General features: G+C 50.2%; 1 protein-coding gene across 1 annotated transcript; it reads left to right on the forward strand.

The window, feature by feature from the left end:
- The first annotated feature begins 885 nt into the window (after positions 1-885).
- Positions 886-13292, forward strand: REEP4 (receptor accessory protein 4). Its single transcript, XM_073654048.1, has 8 exons — positions 886-1003; positions 3621-3693; positions 4369-4445; positions 5376-5496; positions 7563-7676; positions 9816-9945; positions 10393-10553; positions 10876-13292. The coding sequence occupies exons 1-8, from the start codon at positions 972-974 to the stop codon at positions 10939-10941; spliced, it is 774 nt and encodes a 257-aa protein (XP_073510149.1). The 5' UTR covers positions 886-971; the 3' UTR covers positions 10942-13292.
- The last annotated feature ends 9936 nt before the right edge of the window (positions 13293-23228 follow it).

Here is a 23228-nt window from a genome sequence, read left to right on the forward strand (position 1 = left end):
GGGGCAGGGGGCATCCGAACACTGCATGTCAGGGACAGGGGGCACCAGAGCACTGCATGTCAGGGACAGGGGGCACCAGAGCACTGCATGTCAGGGGCAGGGGGCATCCGAACACTGCATGTCAGGGACAGGGGGCACCAGAGCACTGCATGTCAGGGACAGGGGGCACCAGAGCACTGCATGTCAGGGACAGGGGGCACCAGAGCACTGCATGTCAGGGACAGGGGGCATCCGAGCACTGCATGTCAGGGACAGGGGGCATCCGAGCACTGCATGTCAGGGACAGGGGGCACCAGAGCACTGCATGTCAGGGACAGGGGGCACCAGAGCACTGCATGTCAGGGGCAGGGGGCATCCGAACACTGCATGTCAGGGACAGGGGGCACCAGAGCACTGCATGTCAGGGACAGGGGGCACCAGAGCACTGCATGTCAGGGACAGGGGGCACCAGAGCACTGCATGTCAGGGACAGGGGGCACCAGAGCACTGCATGTCAGGGACAGGGGGCACCAGAGCACTGCATGTCAGGGACAGGGGCACCAGAGCACTGCATGTCAGGGGCAGGGGGCATCCGAACACTGCATGTCAGGGACAGGGGGCACCAGAGCACTGCATGTCAGGGACAGGGGGCACCAGAGCACTGCATGTCAGGGACAGGGGGCACCAGAGCACTGCATGTCAGGGACAGGGGGCACCAGAGCACTGCATGTCAGGGACAGGGGGCATCACAGAACTCCCCCCCCCCCCCCCCCGTGCAGTGATACAGTCCGCACTGACCGGTCTAACCGACAGTCTATCAATCAGTAACCCACGATGCGTCTCCTTGGCGACTCTGTAGTAGGCGGGGACAACACGCCCACTCTTCTTCCTGATTGGCTAAAGTTTGTTTTCTTCCAACTTTTGAGTCTCTGCTGCCACACAGACCGGAAGAGGAAGTGTAGAGAGCCCCGCAGCGGCTGACGGCGAGGAGGATGGTGTCCTGGATTATCTCCCGGACGGTGGTGTGAGTATCCCTCTCCTGCCCCTTGTCCCATCACTATACACCTAGGCAGGCTTGGGAACTATCAGTCCCAGCTTTCCCTGGCCTGTCCGCCTCTCACAGGGGCTGGCACCCAGCTGTCCTACTTTCCTGAATGGCAGTTGTGCCTAATATGGTGGCAGATATACAGAATTGTGGGATCTGTTGAAGCTGAGTGCTCCCCCTCCCCCTCCTCATACAGGGAGATGGTACTTAAGGGTTAATCCTCCTGTCAGTCCTGTACTGGGTCCCCTCCACTGTGTGTGCTCCCTCTATGGGGTCCCTGTAGGGTCAGATCTGGACCCCTTCCCATGTGTCCTGTCAGTGGTCACGGGGCTGCAGTACCTGGCCTAGCCACCACAAATGTGTGGCGCTGCGCCTTGTCAATAGCGCAGGGGCACGGTGCTTATGTGATCATCTTCAGCCGGCAGATCAGTGGCATTGTCACCTTAGATATGTAGGAAGCAGGGCATCCTACACCGTTGTCACATTATGCTTCTCGGCCAATTAGAAGAAGCACTGCCGGATCATGTGATGCGTTTTGCAGCTGGATTGGGCGGAGCTTAGTAGATGGGGCCGCCATCATTACTCTATAAAGGCATCACACATATATATTGCTACAACAGACTATTACAGAGAGGAATGACATACCGGCTCTGCCAATGTAAGGAGGCTTATTCGCCGTGAAAATTGCTTCTTTAATGAGGAATAGGGCAAGAACTCTATAGCGCCACCTGTTGGAAGCCGCGATCTTACAAGTCACTATCGACCCTTGCAATTTAACTTGGAATAAAAGACAAATCAGAATCTCAATTTGCAGACAAGGTGTTTCGGGGGTGTTGCCCCTCATCGGTGCAAAGTGTGAAATCTGATTTTGCTGGGTGAGAGGCTCTGGACTGAGGTCTAAAGGGTAACCTCACTCTCCACAAAGAGTTACCCCTTAGACCCTAGTCCAGAGCCTCTCACCTTACCAAATCAGATCTCCCACTTTGAACTGATGAGGGGCAACAACCCCGAAACACCTTGTCTGCAAATTGAGATTCTGATTTGGCTTTTATCCTAAGTCCTATTACAAGAGTCGATCATGACTTGTAGGATTGCTGCTTCCAACTGGTGGCGCTATAGAGTTCTACTCCTCTTCCTCTCTAAAGAGGCAATATTAAAGTGAGGACATTTATCTTTAAGTGATTTTTTTTTCAGCTTTGAGAATGAACTATAATTGGGGTCTGGAAAAGGTGCATTGAGGGTCTTATGATGAGGGTCAGCTCACCCTCATCTGCAAATCCCGGGCACCTAAATATAGAGTTTTCCTGGAAAATCCCTTTAACTAAAAGGATTTCCGTCACTAAGGACAGGAGCGGCTTAAATAAAGCCAGTGAAAGTAGCTATGTCAGATGAGTAAAGTGCTTTTCTACCATAAATATTCATAGTGGGCGAGGGTCCTCAGGCTGGGATTGGGGTCGTTGCGTGCCCCATGTGCAATCACGTGGCCCCAGTCAGAGGGAAGAGGTCGCTCAGCAGGTGACTGCGGACATTTCCATTCTAATGATGCATTAGTCGCACGTTGTGTTTTGTGATGAGTGTTTGGTGTCGTTGGGTGTGCCCGTAACGTGACGCTACCTGCGCTGTCCTCGCTGGTATGAGCCTGTAATCCAGTCACATGGGAGCTGCCAAATTACCGAGAAGGCGTAAGGCTTTTACTCCTTTAGTGTTATTAGCCCTCACTTTACTTTATAATTACTTTTTATTTGCTCCGTAAAACATTTTACTTAAAGGGGAAGTCCATTCCGAATCTCTAGTCTAAGGGCCTATTCACACGACCACGTAGCAGCCATATTTTAAAGCTGCAGTTCCCAGCCCGATCTCTGGTTTTCTAGGATAGGGTTAAATATTCCAGCTCCTGATCTTGTAGGTTACAAGTGGTGTTGGCCTTTAAAGGTTTTTCCCGGGACTTTAATAGTGAGGATGTATATTCAGAATCGGCTTTATTATGAAATCAATGGGGGGGGTCTGACCCGACACCGCTACCGATCATCTGATTGAGGTGGCACAGTGCCAAACATGGTATAGTGGCCATTAGTAGTACTGCAGTCTTTCTGGCTCACTATTCCTTAGGCTGTGTTCACATGATTAGTTATTTTTTTTTCATGCAATTTTCTGAAAATGCAGGGAAACGCATTGTTTTGCAAAAATTTTCAAAAATCATGAGGGGGGGAAAGTGCAGCAAAAGAACGCATTGCATGTACACGGCCTAAGGTGGCAGATTCTGCTCTTTGGGTCTTCAGGTTCTCATTTGTATAGGGCCCAATCCTCCCAAATTAATCCATTTTTTTCCATGTAATTTCTCATCCTAATATATACATTTAAATGAGGGTCCGGGGGCGCAGACTGCGGGGGGCTTGGATCTGTGGCAGTGCTTGGTCTGTACAGTCTGACTGCTGGCACCGGATTAATGACTGTTGTGGATTCTTTGCGGAGCGTGGACCCCGGCTTGTGCGGCAGCTTGTAACATCTCCCTGTGTACGCTGTATACAGGACGGGGGCGTCTGCCCCTCCTCAGGGCAATGCTTATAAATCGTCTGGTTCTTTCTTCTCCCCCCAGGCTCATATTCGGGCTTCTGTATCCCGCCTACTCGTCATACAAAGCTGTGAAGACCAAGAATGTCCGAGAATACGTGAGTATCCGTATACTCACGTATCCGATAATGATTTGATCCCTCTATTTTTTGGGTGGTGCGGTGACCAAAATAAACAGCAATTCTGACATTTTAATTGGTTTTCTATTTTTTACTGTACTAGTTAATATATTTTGATCTGACTTTTACAGACTCCGCAATACTATATATATATATATATATATATATATATATATATATATATATATATATATATATATTAAAAATATAAGTATATCTTTTTTTTTTTTTTTATTTCCTTGTTTTAAAACTGAAAAAAGGGAGTGTTCCAAAATGTTTTTTTTTAATTTTACTTTTTAATCCCAGTAGTGGACTGGAACCTGCCATTAGTATATAGTGAAAATTACTTACCGTGGCTGGGCTTCATATTAGGACCATGATGGCGGCAATGGGGGGGTCTGCAGCAGGTCCCCGACTGTTGTGACAGCTCATCGGCACAACCACACTTGGCCGGCAGAGATGGTGGGAAACTGGGAACAGGTCCACGCGGGCACCAGCAACTTGGGTATTTAAATGCCGCTGTCAGTGATTGAATGTGGCACCTCTATGGTTAAACGATCGGCAAATGCCAGGTATGGAGCGGGCTCAGCCCCTGAGTCTGCTCCATACATGAGGAATATGCCCACCACGTATCGCACCTTCTTGTCTTCTCAGGTGCGATGGATGATGTACTGGATCGTCTTCGCCCTCTTCATGACAGTAGAAACCTTTACAGACATTTTCCTCTCCTGGTAAGGATTTATAGAGACTCTCCGTCTTGGAGACATATATCAGTGAATGACTTTAGCTTGGAACCTATGAGGAGTCCTCCCAACCTCCAATATTATACTTATGAGATCCCTGCTATTTTGGAGATCCAAGAGGGTCTTCATACTCATGGGACTGTCACTACAGCTGCTTGTTCAGATCCCAAAGAGCTATCGTTGGGGATCCTGTATATTAAATTACTCTGCACACACAGATAAAGAGGATCAGATTTTACTCTTTTCCCCTGTGTATTCAGTTTTTTTCTCCCCTTTATCCGCCATAGATTTTGGCCTTTTAATATACCATTAATTATTCTGGTCTTTACCAAATGGGTGTGGCTCACAAGGTAATTAGTCAGAAGAGCCATAAGACCTGCCCCTGAGGATCCTGTGAGCACCCTTTCCCCCCCTAGTTAAGACCATAAAAATTAGGACTAAATAAAAAAGCCCATATCTCTGGGTTTTTAAAAAAAAATATATATATATATATTCAGGGCAGCAGTGGGAATAAAAGTACAAACTGATCGCTTTTGACTTGGTGACACCTGCTCTTTAGATTGTCTTTTTTTTTTTTTTTTTTACCCAACATTTCCATATGCTCAGCACCCTGGTGATGAGCTGATCTTCATACTCGTATGTTTCCATACTTGCAGTCATGTGCCAACTAGTCTCCTGCACTCAACTCTCTTCTATTGAGAGAAGCTGTGTAAGACTAGTTGGGATGTGACCACACACTGTCACGATTCAGCAGTCTACGGTCACATTGACTGCCTGCAGACTTTTCTTCTGAGACCAGATAACCCCTATAACTAAACATTTGTGCACATACTATAATATATTATTCTCTCACCTCCCCCACTGTTCTTTTGCTGCTCTTTTCACTCATTTTTATTTATTTATTTTTTCCCCGGACAGGTTTCCATTTTACTATGAGATTAAGATGGCCTTTGTGGTGTGGCTGCTGTCCCCGTACACACGTGGCGCCAGCCTCCTGTACAGGAAATGTGTGCATCCTGTGCTGTCCCTGCGGGAAAAGGTACCGTATACTGTATGTGTCTCCGCTCCCGTGTACCCGCCCTGAGGCGCCGTAGGACATCTGTGCTGTAGGGTGTGTGCTGCATACAGAGAGATTAGGAACAGTCCTCCTATACAGGATCCCACATATACTGGACGGGGATATCTTGTCCCTGGTAATCCCTGATGTACAGAAGGGTGAGGGGCAGGGTTAGCGGTGAGGAACGATCATCGCTCCGCCGTCACTGCTCCCACACAGGCGGCTCCTGGCTTTCCTACATTTCTGAATAAAAAATCTATTTTCCACTTGTCTTTATATTGTCAGGAATTCCAGGTTCTTGTACCCAAGTTCAGAAGGTGCGCCCGCTACACGGGAGAGCTGGGGTGGGGGTGGGGGGCACGCTGGCTACATGGGAGAGCTGGGGTGGGTGGGGGGCACGCTGGCTACATGGGAGAGCTGGGGTGGGGGGGGGGCACGCTGGCTACACGGGAGAGCTGGGGTGGGGGTGGGGGGCACGCTGGCTACACGGGAGAGCTGGGGTGGGGGGGGCACGCTGGCTACACGGGAGAGCTGGGGTGGGGGGGGCACGCTGGCTACACGGGTGGGGTGGGGGGGGGCACGCTGGCTACACGGGAGAGCTGGGGTGGGGGGGGCACGCTGGCTACACGGGAGAGCTGGTGGGGGGGGGGCACGCTGGCTACACGGGAGAGCTGGGGTGGGGGGGGGGCACGCTGGCTACACGGGAGAGCTGGGGTGGGGGGGGGGCACGCTGGCTACACGGGAGAGCTGGGGTGGGGGGGGCACGCTGGCTACACGGGAGAGCTGGGGTGGGGGGGGCACGCTGGCTACACGGGAGAGCTGGGGTGGGGGGGGGGCACGCTGGCTACACGGGAGAGCTGGTGGGGGGGGGCACGCTGGCTACACGGGAGAGCTGGTGGGGGGGGGGGGGGCACGCTGGCTACACGGGAGAGCTGGTGGGGGGGGGGGGGCACGCTGGCTACACGGGAGAGCTGGTGGGGGGGGGCACGCTGGCTACACGGGAGAGCTGGGGTGGGGGGGGCACGCTGGCTACACGGGAGAGCTGGTGGGGGGGGGGCACGCTGGCTACACGGGAGAGCTGGTGGGGGGGGGGCACGCTGGCTACACGGGAGAGCTTGGGTGGGGGGGGCACGCTGGCTACACGGGAGAGCTGGGGTGGGGGGGGGGCACGCTGGCTACACGGGAGAGCTCGGGTGGGGGGGCGCCCTGGCTACACGGGGGGGGGGGCATGCTGGCTACACGGGGGGGGGGGGCATGCTGGCTACACGGGAGAGCTGGGGTGGGGGGGGCACGCTGGCTACACGGGAGAGCTGGGGTGGGGGGGGGCACGCTGGCTACACGGGAGAGCTGGGGTGGGGGGGGCACGCTGGCTACACGGGTGGGGGGGCACGCTGGCTACATGGGTGGGGGGGCACGCTGGCTACACGGGAGAGCTGGGGTGGGGGGGCACGCTGGCTACACGGGAGAGCTGGGGTGTGGGGGGGCGCGCTGGCTACACGGGAGAGTTGGGGTGTGGGGGGGCGCGCTGGCTACACGGGAGAGTTGGGGTGTGGGGGGGCGCACTGGCTACACGGGAGAGCTGGGGTGCATTGGAGGGAATCTTGGGGGAGAGCTGGGGTGCATTGGAGGGAATCTTGGGGGGAGAGCTGGTTTCTTCGGAGGGGGGATCTTGAGGGGAGAGCTGGTTACATGGAGAGGGCGTGATAATTACTTTTATTTTTCGTTCCCACTGATTTCCCTACTCATCCCAGCATAGCTTGTGCTGGTTGTCTGGGCATGTTGGTACTTGTAGTTCCTGTACCTCTTGCCGCACGGTGATGATCTTGCTCTGTATGCTTGGTGTTCCCCGGCCTCTCTCCCATGTAAGAGACGTCCGTCGTCGGTACAGCTCTGCCCCGAGGCTCCTGGATTCCAGAAGCTGCGTCTGACCTGTTTTTTGCCTCACAGACCAGCTGCAGGAAGAGTCTTTGGTGCGGCGGACCCCTCAGTTTCGCTCTCCTGGCGTATCCACGTTGCACCTCTGACCTGTTTCTTATTTCTTTCACCAGGAAATAGACTCCTATATTGTGCAGGCGAAGGAGCGGAGCTACGAATCGGTCGTCACGCTCGGACGGAAAGGTCTAAACATAGCGGCTACCGCGGCCGTACACGCCGCCACCAAGGTACCAACACCAGTATTACACCTGGGCTGAAAATGGTTAACCCCCCCCCCCCCTCCCCGCGACTGCTCAGGGAATTCGGTACCAGCTGATCGCGTGATATTCCGGTCCCCATGCAGTACAGCGCTGCGGGGTGTTAGCCGATCTCAATCCGCTCTATTTTTGTGACGGAGGAGTGGTTCTGCAGGTGGGGACCACAGACCACATCTCAGTACCAATGCTTTCTGGCTGATGTTTTGGTCACTTTTGAATGTTGGTTGTGCTTTCACAGTCGTGATGGCATGAGACGGACCCTACAACCCACAGAAGTTGCTCAGGTAGTGCAGCTCATCCAGGATGGCACATCAATGCGAGCTGTGGCAAGAAGGTTTGCTGTGTCTGTCAGCGTAGTGTCCACAGGCTGGAGGCGCTACCAGGAGACAGGCCAGTACACCAGGAGACGTGGAGGGGGCCGTAGGAGGGCAACAACCCAGCAGCAGGACCGCTACCTCCGCCTTTGTGCAAGGAGGAATAGGAGGAGCACTGCCAGAGCCCTGCAAAATGACCTCCAGCAGGCCACAAATGTGCATGTGTCTACAGAAACAGTTAGAAACCGACTCCATGAGGGTGGTATGAGGGCCGACGTCCACAGATGGGGGTTGTGCGCACAGCCCAACACCGTGCAGGACACTTGGCATTTGCCACAGAACACCAGGATTGGCAAAGTCACCACTGGCGCCCTGTGCTCTTCACAGATGAAAGCAGGTTCACACTGAGCACATGTGACAGACGTGACAGAGTCTGGAGACGCCGTGGAGAGCGATCTGCTGCCTGCTACATCCTTCAGCATGACCGGTTTGGCAGTGGGTCAGTAATGGTGTGGGGTGGCATTTCTTTGGACTGCTGCACAGCCCTCCATGTGCTTACCAGAGGTAGCCTGACTGCCATTAGGTACTGAGATGAGATCCTCAGACCCCTTGTGAGACCATATGCTGGTGCGGTTGGCCCTGGGTTCCTCCTAATGCAGGACAATGCCAGACCTCATGTGGCTGGAGTGTGTCAGCAGTTCCTGCAAGATGAAGGCATTGAAGCTATGGACTGGCCCGCCCGTTCCCCAGACCTGAATCCGATTGAGCACATCTGGGACATCATGTCTCGCTCCATCCACCAACGTGACGTTGCACCACAGACTGTCCAGGAGTTGGCGGATGCTTTAGTCCAGGTCTGGAAGGAGATCCCACAGGAGACCATCCACAACCTCATCAGGAGCATGCCCAGGCGTTGTAGGGAGGTCATACAGGCACGTGGAGGCCACACACAATACTGAACCTCATCAGGAGCAGGCGTTGTGGGGAGGTCATACAGGCACGTGGAGGCCACACACAATACTGAGCCTCATCAGGAGCATGCCCAGGCGTTGTAGGGAGGTCATACAGGCACGTGGAGGCCACACACAATGCTGAACCTCATCAGGAGCATGCCCAGGCATTGTAGGGAGGTCATATAGGCACGTGGAGGCCACACACAATACTGAGCCTCATCAGGAGCATGCCCAGGCGTTGTAGGGAGGTCATACAGGCACGTGGAGGCCACACACAATACTCAGCCTCATCAGGAGCATGCCCAGGCGTTGTAGGGAGGTCATACAGGCACGTGGAGGCCACACACAATACTCAGCCTCATCAGGAGCATGCCCAGGCGTTGTAGGGAGGTCATACAGGCACGTGGAGGCCACACACAATACTCAGCCTCATCAGGAGCATGCCCAGGCGTTGTAGGGAGGTCATACAGGCACGTGGAGGCCACACACAATACTGAGCCTCATCAGGAGCATGCGCAGGCGTTGTAGGGAGGTCATACAGGCACGTGGAGGCCACACACAATACTGAGCCTCATTTTGACTTGTTTTAAGGACATTACATCAAAGTTGGATCAGCCTGTAGTGTGTTTTTCCACTTTAATTTTGGGGGTGACTCCAAATCCAGGCCTCCATTGGTTAATAAATTTGATTTCCATTGATGATTTTTGTGTGATTTTGTTGTCAGCACATTCAACTTTGTACAGAACAAAATATTCAATGAGAATATTTCATTCATTCAGATCTAGGATGTGTTATTTGAGTGATCCCTTTATTTTTTTGAGCAGTGTATATTCTCTTTTTAGGGACAAGGCGCACTGGTTGGACGACTCCGCAGCTTCAGCATGCAAGATCTGAGGGATCTCCCAGATGACGCCCCCATACACTACAGAGATCCCCTATACCCTGACGATGAGCTTCATCGCCGCCCTATTGGTGAGTTTGTGTTTGTTTTTTTTTATAATGTATACATTTTTTTTTTTTCTTAAATGCATATATTTGGGGCTAAAAATCCTTTTTGCAACTATGTTTCATTAAGCTTTGCCTTCTATAGCCTTTGTGTTACACTGTTTCTTGCTGGCTGCAGAATGAGCTAACAGAGAATCCATCAGTGAGCTCACTATGACGGTCTGACTGGGAGTTTGTATCGCTTTTATCTGTCTTTTTTCTGACCTTTCTCTCGGCTGATTTCTGACCACAGACCACATCAAAGTTCAGCGTGCCAGGAAACAAAAAATGCTGTAAAAGCAAAACGGTGCAACATTTTTAGTGAACCCCAATTGCTAGAATGATTTTTAGCCCCAAATACATGGATTTAATAAAAACATTATTGTCCCCAAAGGTGGACGACCTGTTTAATGTCTACGAACACTTGTCACACAGCTTATACAACTCAGTCCCAAGCCGACAGTGACTCCATGGATGAAAGGTGGTCAGACAACGAGAGCAGGACGTCCGCAAGAACGAGAGGGGGTCTACCGCCGAAACCCATGCAGAGGAGCCAGAGTCTGAGGGTGTCTAAGAAGAAGACGCTAACTAGAGAGGTGAAAAATGCAACTTTACAAATTATTTTTATTTATTTTTGTTTAACTATGTTCGCTATACAGAATGACAGGGACATTCAACCCTCCGCTCCTTTCTCGGCTGTTAGAGGCCGATGATGGCTTAATTATTCAGACATCATCTGCCATGAAAGATGCATGCGAGCCCGCATCAAAGTCAGGGAGCCGACATATATGATGTACCGGTACGTCACATGTCAGTAATGTGTTAAAGGGGTGATTCAGCACATGTGACGTCCGCATCGGTGGGTGAGGGGCATCACTGACATGGCGTCCGTCCTCACCACTTCTTCTCTCCTTACAGGCATCTGTCCGGAGCAGCAAATCCCGAGCAAAGAAGAAGGTGGTGCACTCCGAATCAGAAATGTGATTTATAGAGGGCGAGTAAAAAGCCGGGGGCTGCAATGGCCGACAAGTCCAAGCTGAAAACACTGAATTTTTAGACCTCATTTAATGTTCACGCCAGCTGTGCCTTTAAGGTTTACGGTGTCACAGCTCTTGTAAATATGTAAGAGGGCTGCAGTCTGCACTACGCTCATCCTCTGTGGTCATCATCCTACTTATGGTCCCCGTCATGTCCGCGCCGGACCCACAGTATGTCCACCATTAATCTAGGTGTCCATATTGGCCATCCCCTCTTGCATTTGAGGGTCCGGAGTGTCATGGTCTTAATTCTTCTCTTACCCGTTTGGTGTCTTTCTTCCTCCCTTTTTGTTGTACGGGTTGCGACCATGATCCCTGCACAGGTATGTGCCCCATGGATCAGCACAGGTGTCCCCCTCCCACCTCTGTTACTCCTGTCTGTGAAGATCCGTTCCCTACATGTGAATGGGGCTGTATCTGCAGCTTGCACATGGTTTTCTGCCATCCTGGCACACCCCATAGGTAACTGACCGGTGCCAGCCATGGTGCCCGCCGGGCGATGGCCGTTCATACATGCAGCCAGACTCTGCACACACGATGCACTAATTTATTTTAGCGTGTAATTTCTGTTCTTTTTACTTCTATTCATTACGATTATTGAGATTAAAGGATAATATGTTTTTATCGACGATAAGGGAATAATCTGTAGGATTAGGAACGACGTGCGGAATCTGCAAAATCCGTGCAAATAGAAATCTGAGCTTTCCATGTAAAATGTTTTCATGGTCAACACAACCTATGAATTGGAGAAAAAACATTCCTGCTTTATCAGTGGGGGTCTGGACTGAGAGGGGCATTGATGCCTATGCCGACGAAACTAAGCTGCACTAGGGAAAAAAAACAAAAAACACCAGTGCAGTTTTTAATGCCATAAGTGGATCGTGGAGAATTATAATCCTTCCTTTATATGCCACAGATCCACTGCTGCAGATTTTGGAGCAAGAAGTGTTTTCCGGAAAAATGTGTTCTCTGATTTAGAGAAATGCAGGGTAAATACTAAGGGGTCGTATTATACGATGTCTCATTATATAGGTCAGGCCTAATTTACAGGGCGGGTGCGAGGACAGCTATGCCCAGCAGATGTATTTGCAGCCCCCTCCATAGAAGATATGGAAATCGGGCTGGTTGTGCACTGGGGGTGTGGCAATGTGCAAAGGCGGTAACTTCCAAGTACATTCACACGCCCCCAGTGCACTTCATCTCCCCCCAGGGCTCAGACCCCCGAGTGAGATCCTGGTAACATGGGCACAAAATCACCCGTTAATATGGGTGAAAGCTCTCCATTGTGGTAGATGGGAGAGAACTGTGCCCACCCTCTATAATGGAGAGGGAGCACCCTGAGTTTTTGTTCTCTGGACCAATGGGGGTCCCCACAGTCCTGCCTTCATCAGTCACTCTTACAGAAATGGTTTCCCCTTCCGTTCATTGACTTGTCCCCTTATGCAGCGTTTGCCCCCCAATAATTGGACGTTCTATGTAAAGTGGGGAGCAAGTGAAACTGCGTTTAGTGCTGTGATGTATAGAACGAATGCATCGTCGCGTCACTGTTGCAATTGGGCAACACATCCTTGTCTTACACTGACGACCGAAGCTTCATTACCCAAAAAAAAAAAAGCCGGATCCTCCAGTACATACGTCCTCAGGTCGGCCACTTTTGACTACTTTTTAAAGCGATGCAGTGCAGAGGTGGAGCGATGCACGAGGACTAAGACATTACCAAAGAGAATCCAAGTGCCATGCAACGGCCTCTGTTACCAGTTTTCCCTGGAGCGCCCCTTTAAATTTTACGTTGGGAGGCCATATTGGTTGCCGCGCAGCTGTCATAGCCATGTAAACCCCACAGCTGATGACCTCTTTACTGGCGCTGACGGTCCTGGGTAGAGAAGTTTGCACTTGTTCTTTGTCCGGCTGAATTCTCATCCCACCACAATGCAGGAGACAACACAACGCGCCTTTGTCTTCGTACATGCGTCACACGTCTGCTCTATAATAGGACTTGTTATGGGGCCACTTAAAGAAGCAACTTAATCATTCCCCAGAGATGAATCCCATTGCTGGTAAACATGGAGAATTTTTATTTTATTTAACAAAGTGCCAAATTGAGCGTCTGCTGGCCGCAGGCTCTGTCCTCCCACCGATCAAAGTGTCCCTATGTCAAGTGTCTGTTATCAGATCTCCTGCTCCAGGAGACGTCACCAAGTGCCTCATGTTTCTGACCTCTTTTTATATATTTTCTTGTCTGTCCTGTTTTTTTTTTGTGATGCACCAGAAAATAAATTTTTGTTCTTTTTTTGCTTATATTGTGGTCCGTGTGCTTTTTTTTTTTGAGGAACAGGGAGAGGTGGGAGCAATCACCCCTGAAAGGGTTTTTTAAATATTAATAGCCTCTAGGATAGGCCAGCAATGTTTTGAGTGGGGTCCGACCCATTCACTTTTTTACCCCCCCGGAATTTTCTTCAGGAGCAAACTGCTCCCTTGCTTCTCTGGCTTTCTGGGAGAGGTGTTCCCCCGATGATTGACTGTTCGGGCCAGCGGCGTGGCTGAGCCTCGAGCCCGAAATGAGTAATGTAGAAGAGGAGGCGCACAAGGGCACTGAAGCCTCCTGAGCATCGCAAGCAGGCTGTATAGCAAAGAGCTTGTAAGCGCTGTGCTCCTTTTTCTGCGACCGCTGATAGATTGCAGAGGTGGCTGGTAACCTAGACAAGTTATAAAATTTAAAATCTTTCCATTCCTGAGAAAATAGGATTTTTTTTTTTTAACTGTTAACTGCAAAGTTACTTTTTTTTTTTTTTTAGAACAAAAAGCCAAATGATCCTTTAAAATGTTGCATATTTAGTCTTCAAGTGAGCAAAAATGAAATTGTACAATGGTTTGTTTGTTTTTTTGCGTGGTGAACTGACATTTATATTGATACCAGTTTCGTGTACATATGATGCTTTCGATTTTATTTATTTATTTTTTTATTCCATTTAACAAGTGATGTGACAAACCCACAATTCTGGGGTTTGACCCTTTTTTTTTTTTTTTCCCCTTTACTTTTAACAGAGGAAATTGGGTGATTTTTGAATTTTTTTTTTTTTAATTAGAACTCCTTGATTTATTTCTGTGATTCTCCTCTGCCATTCTGCTGTTTTTATGGAACCTTTAAAAATGGTAAATGGCAATGTTTACTGCGGAAAGGCGTGGCCGTATTGAGGCCGCCTGCCATATGGAGGCTGCAGGTGACGGGGTTTAGCCTCCTAGGGTGAAAGTGCATTAGATGTTAGTCACCTAGAAGTAATATATTAACAAGAAGTTTCTCTAGCTTTTTGGGGGAAAAAAAAAAGGTTCTGCAGCAGATGAGGTATGCACATTATTCAAAACTGTTATTACTTCAGCATTAGATTCCATGAAGCCACCGTGTCCATTGTAGCGTTACATTCCTTCCTAATAATACATATTTCTCAATACGCCTTCCACGACAGCATTGGAGGATGTTGTCCACGCCCTATTGGGGGACAGGAACATAGAGTTTAAAAGCCCCTCCCCACCGTCAATCCCCAGTGTTTTTCTGCCCCCTTGGGGCATGGAGAGATCCTGCAGTACTGTCGGGCCGGCAGGGCAGCGCTGCGCTGTATTTTTACCTGTGTCGGGGTGCTCCCTCCTTGCTGCTCCCCTTTGGGGACCACCATGGCTTCCTGCGCCCCACTGAGGGTAAAGCAAGCCAGGGGATCGTTCATGCCGGAGGCCGCTCCTGCTCTCTGGTATCTCCTCTTTCCTGGAGCGCGGACGTTGCCGCGCGCACGGGGCATCCCCGCGTGCGCACCGGATGTGACGTTGGCGTGCGCACCGGAAGTGGCGTCGCCGCGGACCCTGCCACTCCGGCCTGAGCGTTCCACAGTGAGATGTGTGTTGGTGGGGCGCTCCTGAGCCGACGGGCGGTTTGGGCTCGCGCAACGGGTGACGTCGCTGCGAGTCCCATCGCTCCGGTTGGGGCGTTCCACGTGGGACGCTGAATGGTGTCCAGAACCATCAAGGCCCATACCAACCCTGGATTGGCCCTTAAAGTGACCAGAAAGGGGAGGGGACTGAGGTCCCTTGCTGGGAGGCACGGTTTTATTTAAAACCCGCCTGAAGACACCAAAAGGTAAGGCTATTCCCACTATGGAAGGTGATAGGTCCTGTACCCCTGCATCTGCAGAGCCCAGCATGCCCTCGGCTACAGTGAGTAGTACCTGGGTGGTCACTATGGGGTTATCTCGGCCTCCTTTTTTTTTTTAGATGTCATTAGATCTCCCCTCCTTCTAGTTACATGGGTCCCCTTCTCTTCCCCTTTCTTAGGAAGACAAGGCCGCCGCCGCTAAGAAGGATAAAGACCAGCCCCATAGATGTGGCATCTGTACAAAAAAAAGCTGTCCTCATCCTATAAGAAGAAGTTGTGTCAGCCCTGTATGGATAAAATAATTAGAGAAGAAAACCCCTCACTGATCGAGGAGCTTAGATCACTCGTTAAACAGGAGGTCCAGGTGGTTAGACAGGAGGTCCAAGCTTCCTTTGCTGCCCTACCTGTCTATTCCTCCTCCTGGCCCTCTCCCCCCTAAGAAGAGGAAGATCCAAGAATTAGACTCAGATGTGGTCTCTATGGACGCTAGTAGCTCAGCCTCTGATGATTTTGAGGAATTGGCATCCATAGGGCCTGCCAAAACAGTAGAAACCGGTAGATTTATTTTACCTCGGACAACTTAGAGGAACTATTGGACGCAGTTAGAGGCACTATGGGGCTGGAGGAAGTGGAGTTTCCTTGTTCTGTTCAGGACGAGATGTTTAGGGGTCTTAAAACCAAGAAGCAGACTGGTTTTCCAGTCCATGAGGTAATTAGGGATCTCATCCGACAGGAATGGGAGTTCCCGGAAAATCGTCTCACCACCCCTTCGGAATTAAAACAGGTTTCCGTTAGAAGGTGAAGGATTTGAGTGGGAAGTCCCTAAGGTGGACATCAAGGTGGCTAGGGTAGTGAGGAAAACCTCACTTCCCTTTGAGGACTCGTCCCAATTAAAGGATCCTTTGGACCGCAAAATGGAAAGCGTCCTTAAAAAATCATGGGAAACCTCCTCTGCCTCTCTCAAAGTCAATATTTCCTCGACTTGTGTGGCCAGATCCCTCTTCAAATGGCTGACCCAACTGGAGGAACATCTGTCTCAGGGCACGTCCAGGGCAGACCTGCTTGACTCCATCCCTCTCCTTCAAAAAGCCACAGGTTTCTTAGCGGACGCCTTGGCTGAGTCAGTCCGGATCGTGGACAGGGCAGCTGTCCTGTCCAATACTGCTCGCCGTGCACTATGGCTCAAAACATGGAGTGGGGACGTCGCCTCTAAAGTCACGCTCTGTTCCATTCCATTCCAAGGAAAATATGTATTTGGCCCAGCCCTGGATGAAATCCTGGAAAAGGCCTCGGACAGGAAGAAAACCCTTCCCGATCAGAAACAGACTAAGAAACGTTCCTTTCGGCCTTCCCAAAGTCACCCCTCACAGTATAGAGGAAAGGGAAAATCTGGGCGCTGGAGCTATCCTAAAGGTGGCAAGGGCTGCAACATCCTTGTACCCCAGCAACAACACCAGCAGCTGGACAGGCAATGACTTGGTCCGTGTAGGGGGGCATCTCTCGAATTTCTTTCCCCAGTGGCGGGCAATATCTTCCTACCAGTGGATCCTCAATACCATTGAGCAGGGTCTTCTTTTGGAATTTGAGAGTTGCCCCCCTCAGATCCTGAGGGTCACGTCCCTTCCTTCTCGGGGGGGCTCAGGAACTCCTAAAAAACCTTCGGAATTCGGGAGTGGTGTCTCGGGTTCCCCCTGGCCGGGAGGGGACGGGTCACTACTCAAAAATATTCCTAATACGGAAACTATCAGGGACCCCATGCATCATAATCAACCTGAAGTCCCTAAACCATCACATCAAATACAGACGATTCAAGATGGAGTCTATAAAATCAACTATTCCCCTAATAGGGAAAGACTTCGTCATGGCGACCATAGATTTAAAAGATGCGTACTACCATGTGCCGATTCATCCATCACACAGGAAGTTCCTGCGGTTTGCAGTCCTCAGGGACAATATAACAGTCCACTACCAGTACAACATACTGCCCTTCGGCATCTCTTCAGCACCCCGGGTGTTTACGAAGATTATGGCAGAAGTCATTGCACTCATCCAGAAACAGGGAGTCTGCATAATTCCATACTTGGACGACATGTTGATTGTCGCTCCTTCAGTAGCAACTCTCAATCTTCACGTCTCTATAACCTTAAGAACCCTTCAGTCTTTAGGTTGGGTTTCAAACCTAAAAAAATCGGAACTCCTCCCTTCATTAAGGAGGAAGTTCCTTGGTGTATTACTGGACTCCAACAAACAGATGTCCTTTCTACCATTGGAGCATCAGACAGCTCTCCGATCCAAAATCTCAAATTTCAGACACCAAGAGAATCCAACGTTGAGAGCGACAATGTCTGTATTGGGGTCTATGACAGCCTGTATCCAGTCGGTGTTGTGGGCCCAGGCCCACTGAAGGCCTCTCCAGGATCATATCCTAAGATCCTGCAACAGACAAAGGGATTCACTAAACAAACGGTTCAGGACCCCGGGTCGGATAAAAGCTTCTCTTTCTTGGTGGCTAAGCTCCCGAAATCTGCAAAGGGGGATTTCTTGGACCCAGGACCCTCTAATTACAGTGACTACTGACACCAGTTTACAAGGCTGGCCCAGATTCCCTTTCAAGGCAGATGGTGTCCCGAGATCAGTGCCAGATCTTCCAACTTCAGGGAGCTAATGGCGGTAGAAAAAACGCTCAGAGCGGCAGTCAACCTAATCCAGGGTTCTCACATCAAGATTCTCTCGGACAACGTGACTACAGTTGCCTTCCTTCGTTATCAAGGAGCTACGAAGGTACACAGCCTAAAACAGATTGCAGGCCGAATATTTTTTTGGGCAGAACAACATCTATCACTTTCAGGAATCCACCTGAAAGGCTCAAACAACGTTCAAGCAGACTTTCTAAGCAGGAAAGATATCCAGCCAGTCGCTGGTAGCAAAATGGGGTCTCCCCGAGGTAGATCTCTGCCAGTCGGTCAAACGCAAAACTTCCCCTCTTCTTTTCATTGGACAGACGAGACAGTGCCATGAATTTGGACGCATTAGCCCATCCCTGGCATTTCAAGCTGGTCTATGCGTTTCCTCCGATACCGCTGATAGCAAGAACCATCCAGAAAGTCAGGATAGAGAGAGTGGCAACAATTCTGGTGGCCCCTCTGTGGCCCAAAAGGCCTTGGTTCGGGGCCATCACAGAACTCTGCCTAGAGGGTCCGGTAATACTACCAGAGGTCAACAACCTTCTCTCTTAAGGGCCCCTGTTCCATCCCAATCCTCAGTGGCTAAACCTAGCAGCCTGGTTACTGAAGCCGAGATCTTAAGATCCAAAGGTCTCTCAGAAGAAGTTATAAAAACTCTTCAACAGAGTAGGAAGCCAGTAACCAACGCGATATAAGGCAAAATATGGAAAAAATTCCTATCATGGTACGCCCCGGATATTCCTGATACCTCACATCCCAACATTGCTTGGATCATTGATTTTCTACAGAGTGGATTGGAGTTGGGTCTCAAACCCAGCACTCTTAAGGTGCAGATTTCAGCCCTAAGTTCCATATTCGACCAAGATTTGGCCTCTCATAGGTGGATCAAGAGATTCATAACTTCAGCACTCAGACTTCACCCAAGAATTCAGTCTCAGGTCCCATCCTGGGATCTAAATGTGGTACTCAAGGGTTTAACCCTCTCTCCCTTTGAGCCTCTATCCTCTAGCACAATACAGACTCTCTCTCTCATAAGACTGCCTTCTTAGAAGCCATCACTTTAGCACAGCACGGAGAGGAGGAGAACTTCAGGCCCTTTCTATCAGAGAACCTTACATGAATGTGACCGAAGATAGAATTACGCTTCGCCTGGACCCTTCCTTTCTCCCAAAGGTAGTTACGGACTTCCATCGTTCCCAGGAAATCATCCTTCCCTCCTTCTGCCAGAATCCTTCCAATCCAAAGGAAGCAGAGTTCCACCTCCTAGATGTCCGCAGAGCTGTCCTTTATTATCTTCAACAAACTGAGTCTTGGAGATTGGATGGGAACCTATTTATACAGCACTCAGGGCAGAACAGAGGAAGGAAGGCAACTAAATCCACTATAGCAAACTGGATCAAAAAAGCAATTGGGGAAGCCTATAACAACCAACAAATGAATCCACCGATTGCCTTAAAGGCTCATTGTACCAGATCCACATCAACTTCATGGGCCGAAAGAGCGGGTGCTTCTGCTGAGCAGATTTGCAGGGCAGCTACATGGTCTTCCCTTCATACGTTTTCTAAACATTATAGATTAGACTTATCATCCACTAGGGATTTAGCCTTTGGTAGGAAAGTCCTTCAAGCTATTGTCCCTCCCTAATAAAATATCGTTGGTATTCCTCCAATGCTGTCGTGGAAGGCGTATTGAGAAAATAAAATTAGTCCTTACCAGTAATTCAGTATCTAGAAGCCTTCCACGACAGCACGAATTTCCCTCCCTATGGATTCCATATAACTGTCAGGTAACCATTTTTCCAGGTGATCTTGGTAAACACTAGGGATTGACAGTGGGGAGGGGCTTTTAAACTCTCTATGTTCCTGTCCCCCAATAGGGCGTGGACAACATCCTCCAATGCTGTCGTGGAAGGCTTCTAGAAACCGGATTACCGGTAAGGACTTAATTCTATTATTTGACTCCTCCACACTTTCTTCTCTACTGTTCTCCACCAGCGGATACATGAGTGACCAGTCTATAAACCATGATATTAAAGGGGTTTTCTGGTTTCAGGCTGCAGTTGCTTAAAAAAAATAACAAATTGTGCTTTACTCTTCCTACCCGGGTCAAGCTCTGAGATTTGGCCCCTGCTCCCGGTCATGTTAACAGCGCTGCAGCCAATCAGTGAGCTCAGCAGGTCTGAGAAGCTTGTACCAAACAACTGAGTTCACTGATTGGCTGCAGTGCTGTCAACGGGCAGACATTAGACACCAGGAGTAGTTGAGATTCAGTGCTGGACCCAGAGAGGGTGAGTATAGCACAGTTTGTTTGCAGCCCGGGGGGAGGGGGAGGCAAGCATTTTTCAAAACCGGAAAACCACTTTAAGGTTGCTATACCCTTGTTGGCGATTTTTCCCGACATACCAGTAAAGTACACTCAGTTCAGCCGAGCGTGCACGAGTTCTCATTGTGGATGGAGTAATGGATCTTGGGGGGGCTCATCTGTTGTAAGAAGAAAGAATCAGGTGTGTTTAATTCCAATTTGCTGATCCTTCTTTCCTGGACATTTGCTGTCTGGTGACAGTCGGGGACCACCCTACAGAGTGAGTAGGTGACTAAATCAGCGGGTTCAGTTGGCATTTATCTATACCCAGATTTGGTAACCTGTCCTGGGAGGTCGGCAGATGGTCCAACTTCCAATTGTATCTGTGTGTTCATGACAGAGATTCTGTTAAATACAATGGTGGAACAGGGAGCTTTCTGCTGTTAGCTCCCTGCTCCACCATCCAGAGGGTATTTGCCCTCTGTAACTGTCTGAGGCATATTGTGTGTGTGTGTGTCACTATGATATGTGGGGGGCAATTAGGGGGCATCAGGGTTTGTGTGGGGCACTGTAATGTGTGTGTGGGGGCACCATGATGTGTGTGAGCAGCGCTGTGAGGGCACCATGATGTGTGTGAGCAGCGCTGTGGGGGCACCATGATGTGTGTGAGGAGCGCTGTGGGGGCACCATGATGTGTGTGAGGAGCGCTGTGGGGTCACCATGATGTGTGTGAGGAGCGCTGTGGGGTCACCATGATGTGTGTGAGGAGCGCTGTGGGGTCACCATGATGTGTGTGAGGAGCGCTGTGGGGTCACCATGATGTGTGTGAGCAGCGCTGTGGGGTCACCATGATGTGTGGGTGATACACGGTGAGGGCTGTATGGGTGCAGCACAGTGGGGGCATCATGCTGTGTGTAAGGGGGCATAAAAGTAATATGTATCAGTATGGGGAACACTAAGAGCTTCACCAGGGGTGCTATTTCTGTGTGGGCGCATATAATGGACTGGGTGACGTTACAGTTGTGGCTTAGCCACTTGCCGAGCACAACCTGTGCCCCTGTGGTAGATGCACAGATATAACCTGCTAGAAGTTTTCCTAGTAAGTTGACGCAGTGGCGTACCACCAATGGCGGCAGACCACGCGGCTGCTATGGGGCCCGTGAGCTGGGGGGGCCCATAGCAGTCCAGGGGCGGACATACCGCTGCTGGTGCAGCGTCTCCCTGCTCCGCTGCTGACAGGACAGAATGGCAGCGGAGCTGCAGAGATCCGTCCTCTGCTTCCTGCCCGCCGCTTCCTCCCACACACAGGCACGCGCTGCTTGATGACGTCATCATGCAGCGTGGGCCTGTGTGAGGAAGGAAATTGCAGACAACAAGGATGCTGCGGCCTGCGGGGGAACGGGCAGAGAGGTAAGTGGTTTTTATTGTTTTTTTTTTACTGAAACGCTGGGGAGAGCAATAATGGGGCTGATGGGGCTGGAGAGAGCAATAATGGGGCTGGGGAGAGCAATGGTGGGGCTGAATGGGCTGAGGAGAGCAATGGTGGGGCTGGGGAGAGCGCTGATAAGTCTGAGGAGAGCAATGGTGGGGCTGGGGAGAGAAGTGATGCTGCAGCTTGCAGGGGAACGGGCAGAGAGTTGTGTTTTTTTTTTAATTTTTACTGAAACGCTGGGGAGAGCAATAATGGGGCTGATTGGGCTGGAGAGAGCAATGGTGGGGCTGATGGGGCTGGGGAGAGCAATGGTGGGGCTGATGGGACTGGGGAGAGCGCTGATGGGTCTGGGAAGAGAAATGGTGGGGCTTGGAAGAGCAGTGATGCTGCAGCTTGCGGGGGAACGGGCAGAGAGTTAAGTGTTTTTATTTTTTATTTTTACTGAAACGCTGGGGAGAGCAATAATGGGGCTGATTGGGCTGGAGAGAGCAATAGCGGGGCTGATGGGGCTGGGGAGAGCAATTGTGGGGCTGATGGGGTTGGGGAGAGTGCTGATGGGTCTGGGAAGAGCAGTGATGGGGTTGATGGGGCGGGGAGAGCAATGATGGGGATTAGTAGACCAATGACGGGGATGGTGAGAGCAATGACGGGTTGCTGGGAGAGAGCAATGATGGAGGTGCTGAGAGAGTAATGACGGGGGTTGCTGGGAGAGAACAATGATGGGGGTTCAGGGAGAGAGCAATGACGGGGGTGCTGGGAGAGCAATGACCGGGGTGCTGGGACAGAGCAATGTTGGGGGTGCTGGTAGAGAGCAATGACGGGAGGTGCTGGGACATAGCAATGATGGGGGTGCTTGTATATTTTCCGTGTGCACATAGCCTTACAGTTAATTGGGGAGAATCACAGAGATTGAATAATTTATGTTATTGGCTGGTGGAGATTACAGTTAATGGGGGGCACAGTGCTGCTTATCACTTTTTATTTTGATTACTAAGTGGCTAATAGTATATTAATGGGGGGGTACAGATCTGTATTCAGGGGCGCAGTGAGGGGGAGATACATGTATATATACAATATATGTGACCTTGTTATTATCTAGGCTGGAGATCATCATGACAAGACGAATCGTGACTGGGAGATGTAGACATGAAGGTCTGACCAGATGGAGAAGAAGCAGCAGAAACCGATTCTGATCAGACGAGACGTCAGCAGTAAGTGCCTGGATGTAAATATTATTCTGTATCTGCACTGTGTGACTTGGAGTGATAATGTTATCTATAAAATCCCTTAGGCTGCATTCTCACATTTGTGTGAAATGTCAGATTGTTTTATGGGATGGTCCACGGACTCGTAGAGTTTTATAGATCCATTCACACATCCATGAAAATCACGGATCTGAGAATGAAATCTGTGAGAGTCAGAGAATGTCCTGTTCTGATCCGATTTTGTGGATTAGAATAGGACATGCTCAATGCGTCTGTAAAACAGGGCAGCACACCGACACTGCATACAGATACAGGAATGTAGCTGTATTATGTATAGCACAGCCCCTTAGTACATAGTGTACTCACTTATTATGTATAGCACAGTCCCTTAGTACATAGTGTACTCACTTATTATGTATAGCATACGCCCTTTGTATATAGTGACTCACTTATTATATATAGCACAGTCCC

The sequence above is a fragment of the Phyllobates terribilis genome, unplaced genomic scaffold, assembly GCF_046119375.1.
Source record: "Phyllobates terribilis strain yellow unplaced genomic scaffold, ASM4611937v1 Scaffold_11__3_contigs__length_659146591, whole genome shotgun sequence".
Classification (NCBI taxonomy): Eukaryota; Metazoa; Chordata; class Amphibia; order Anura; family Dendrobatidae; genus Phyllobates; species Phyllobates terribilis.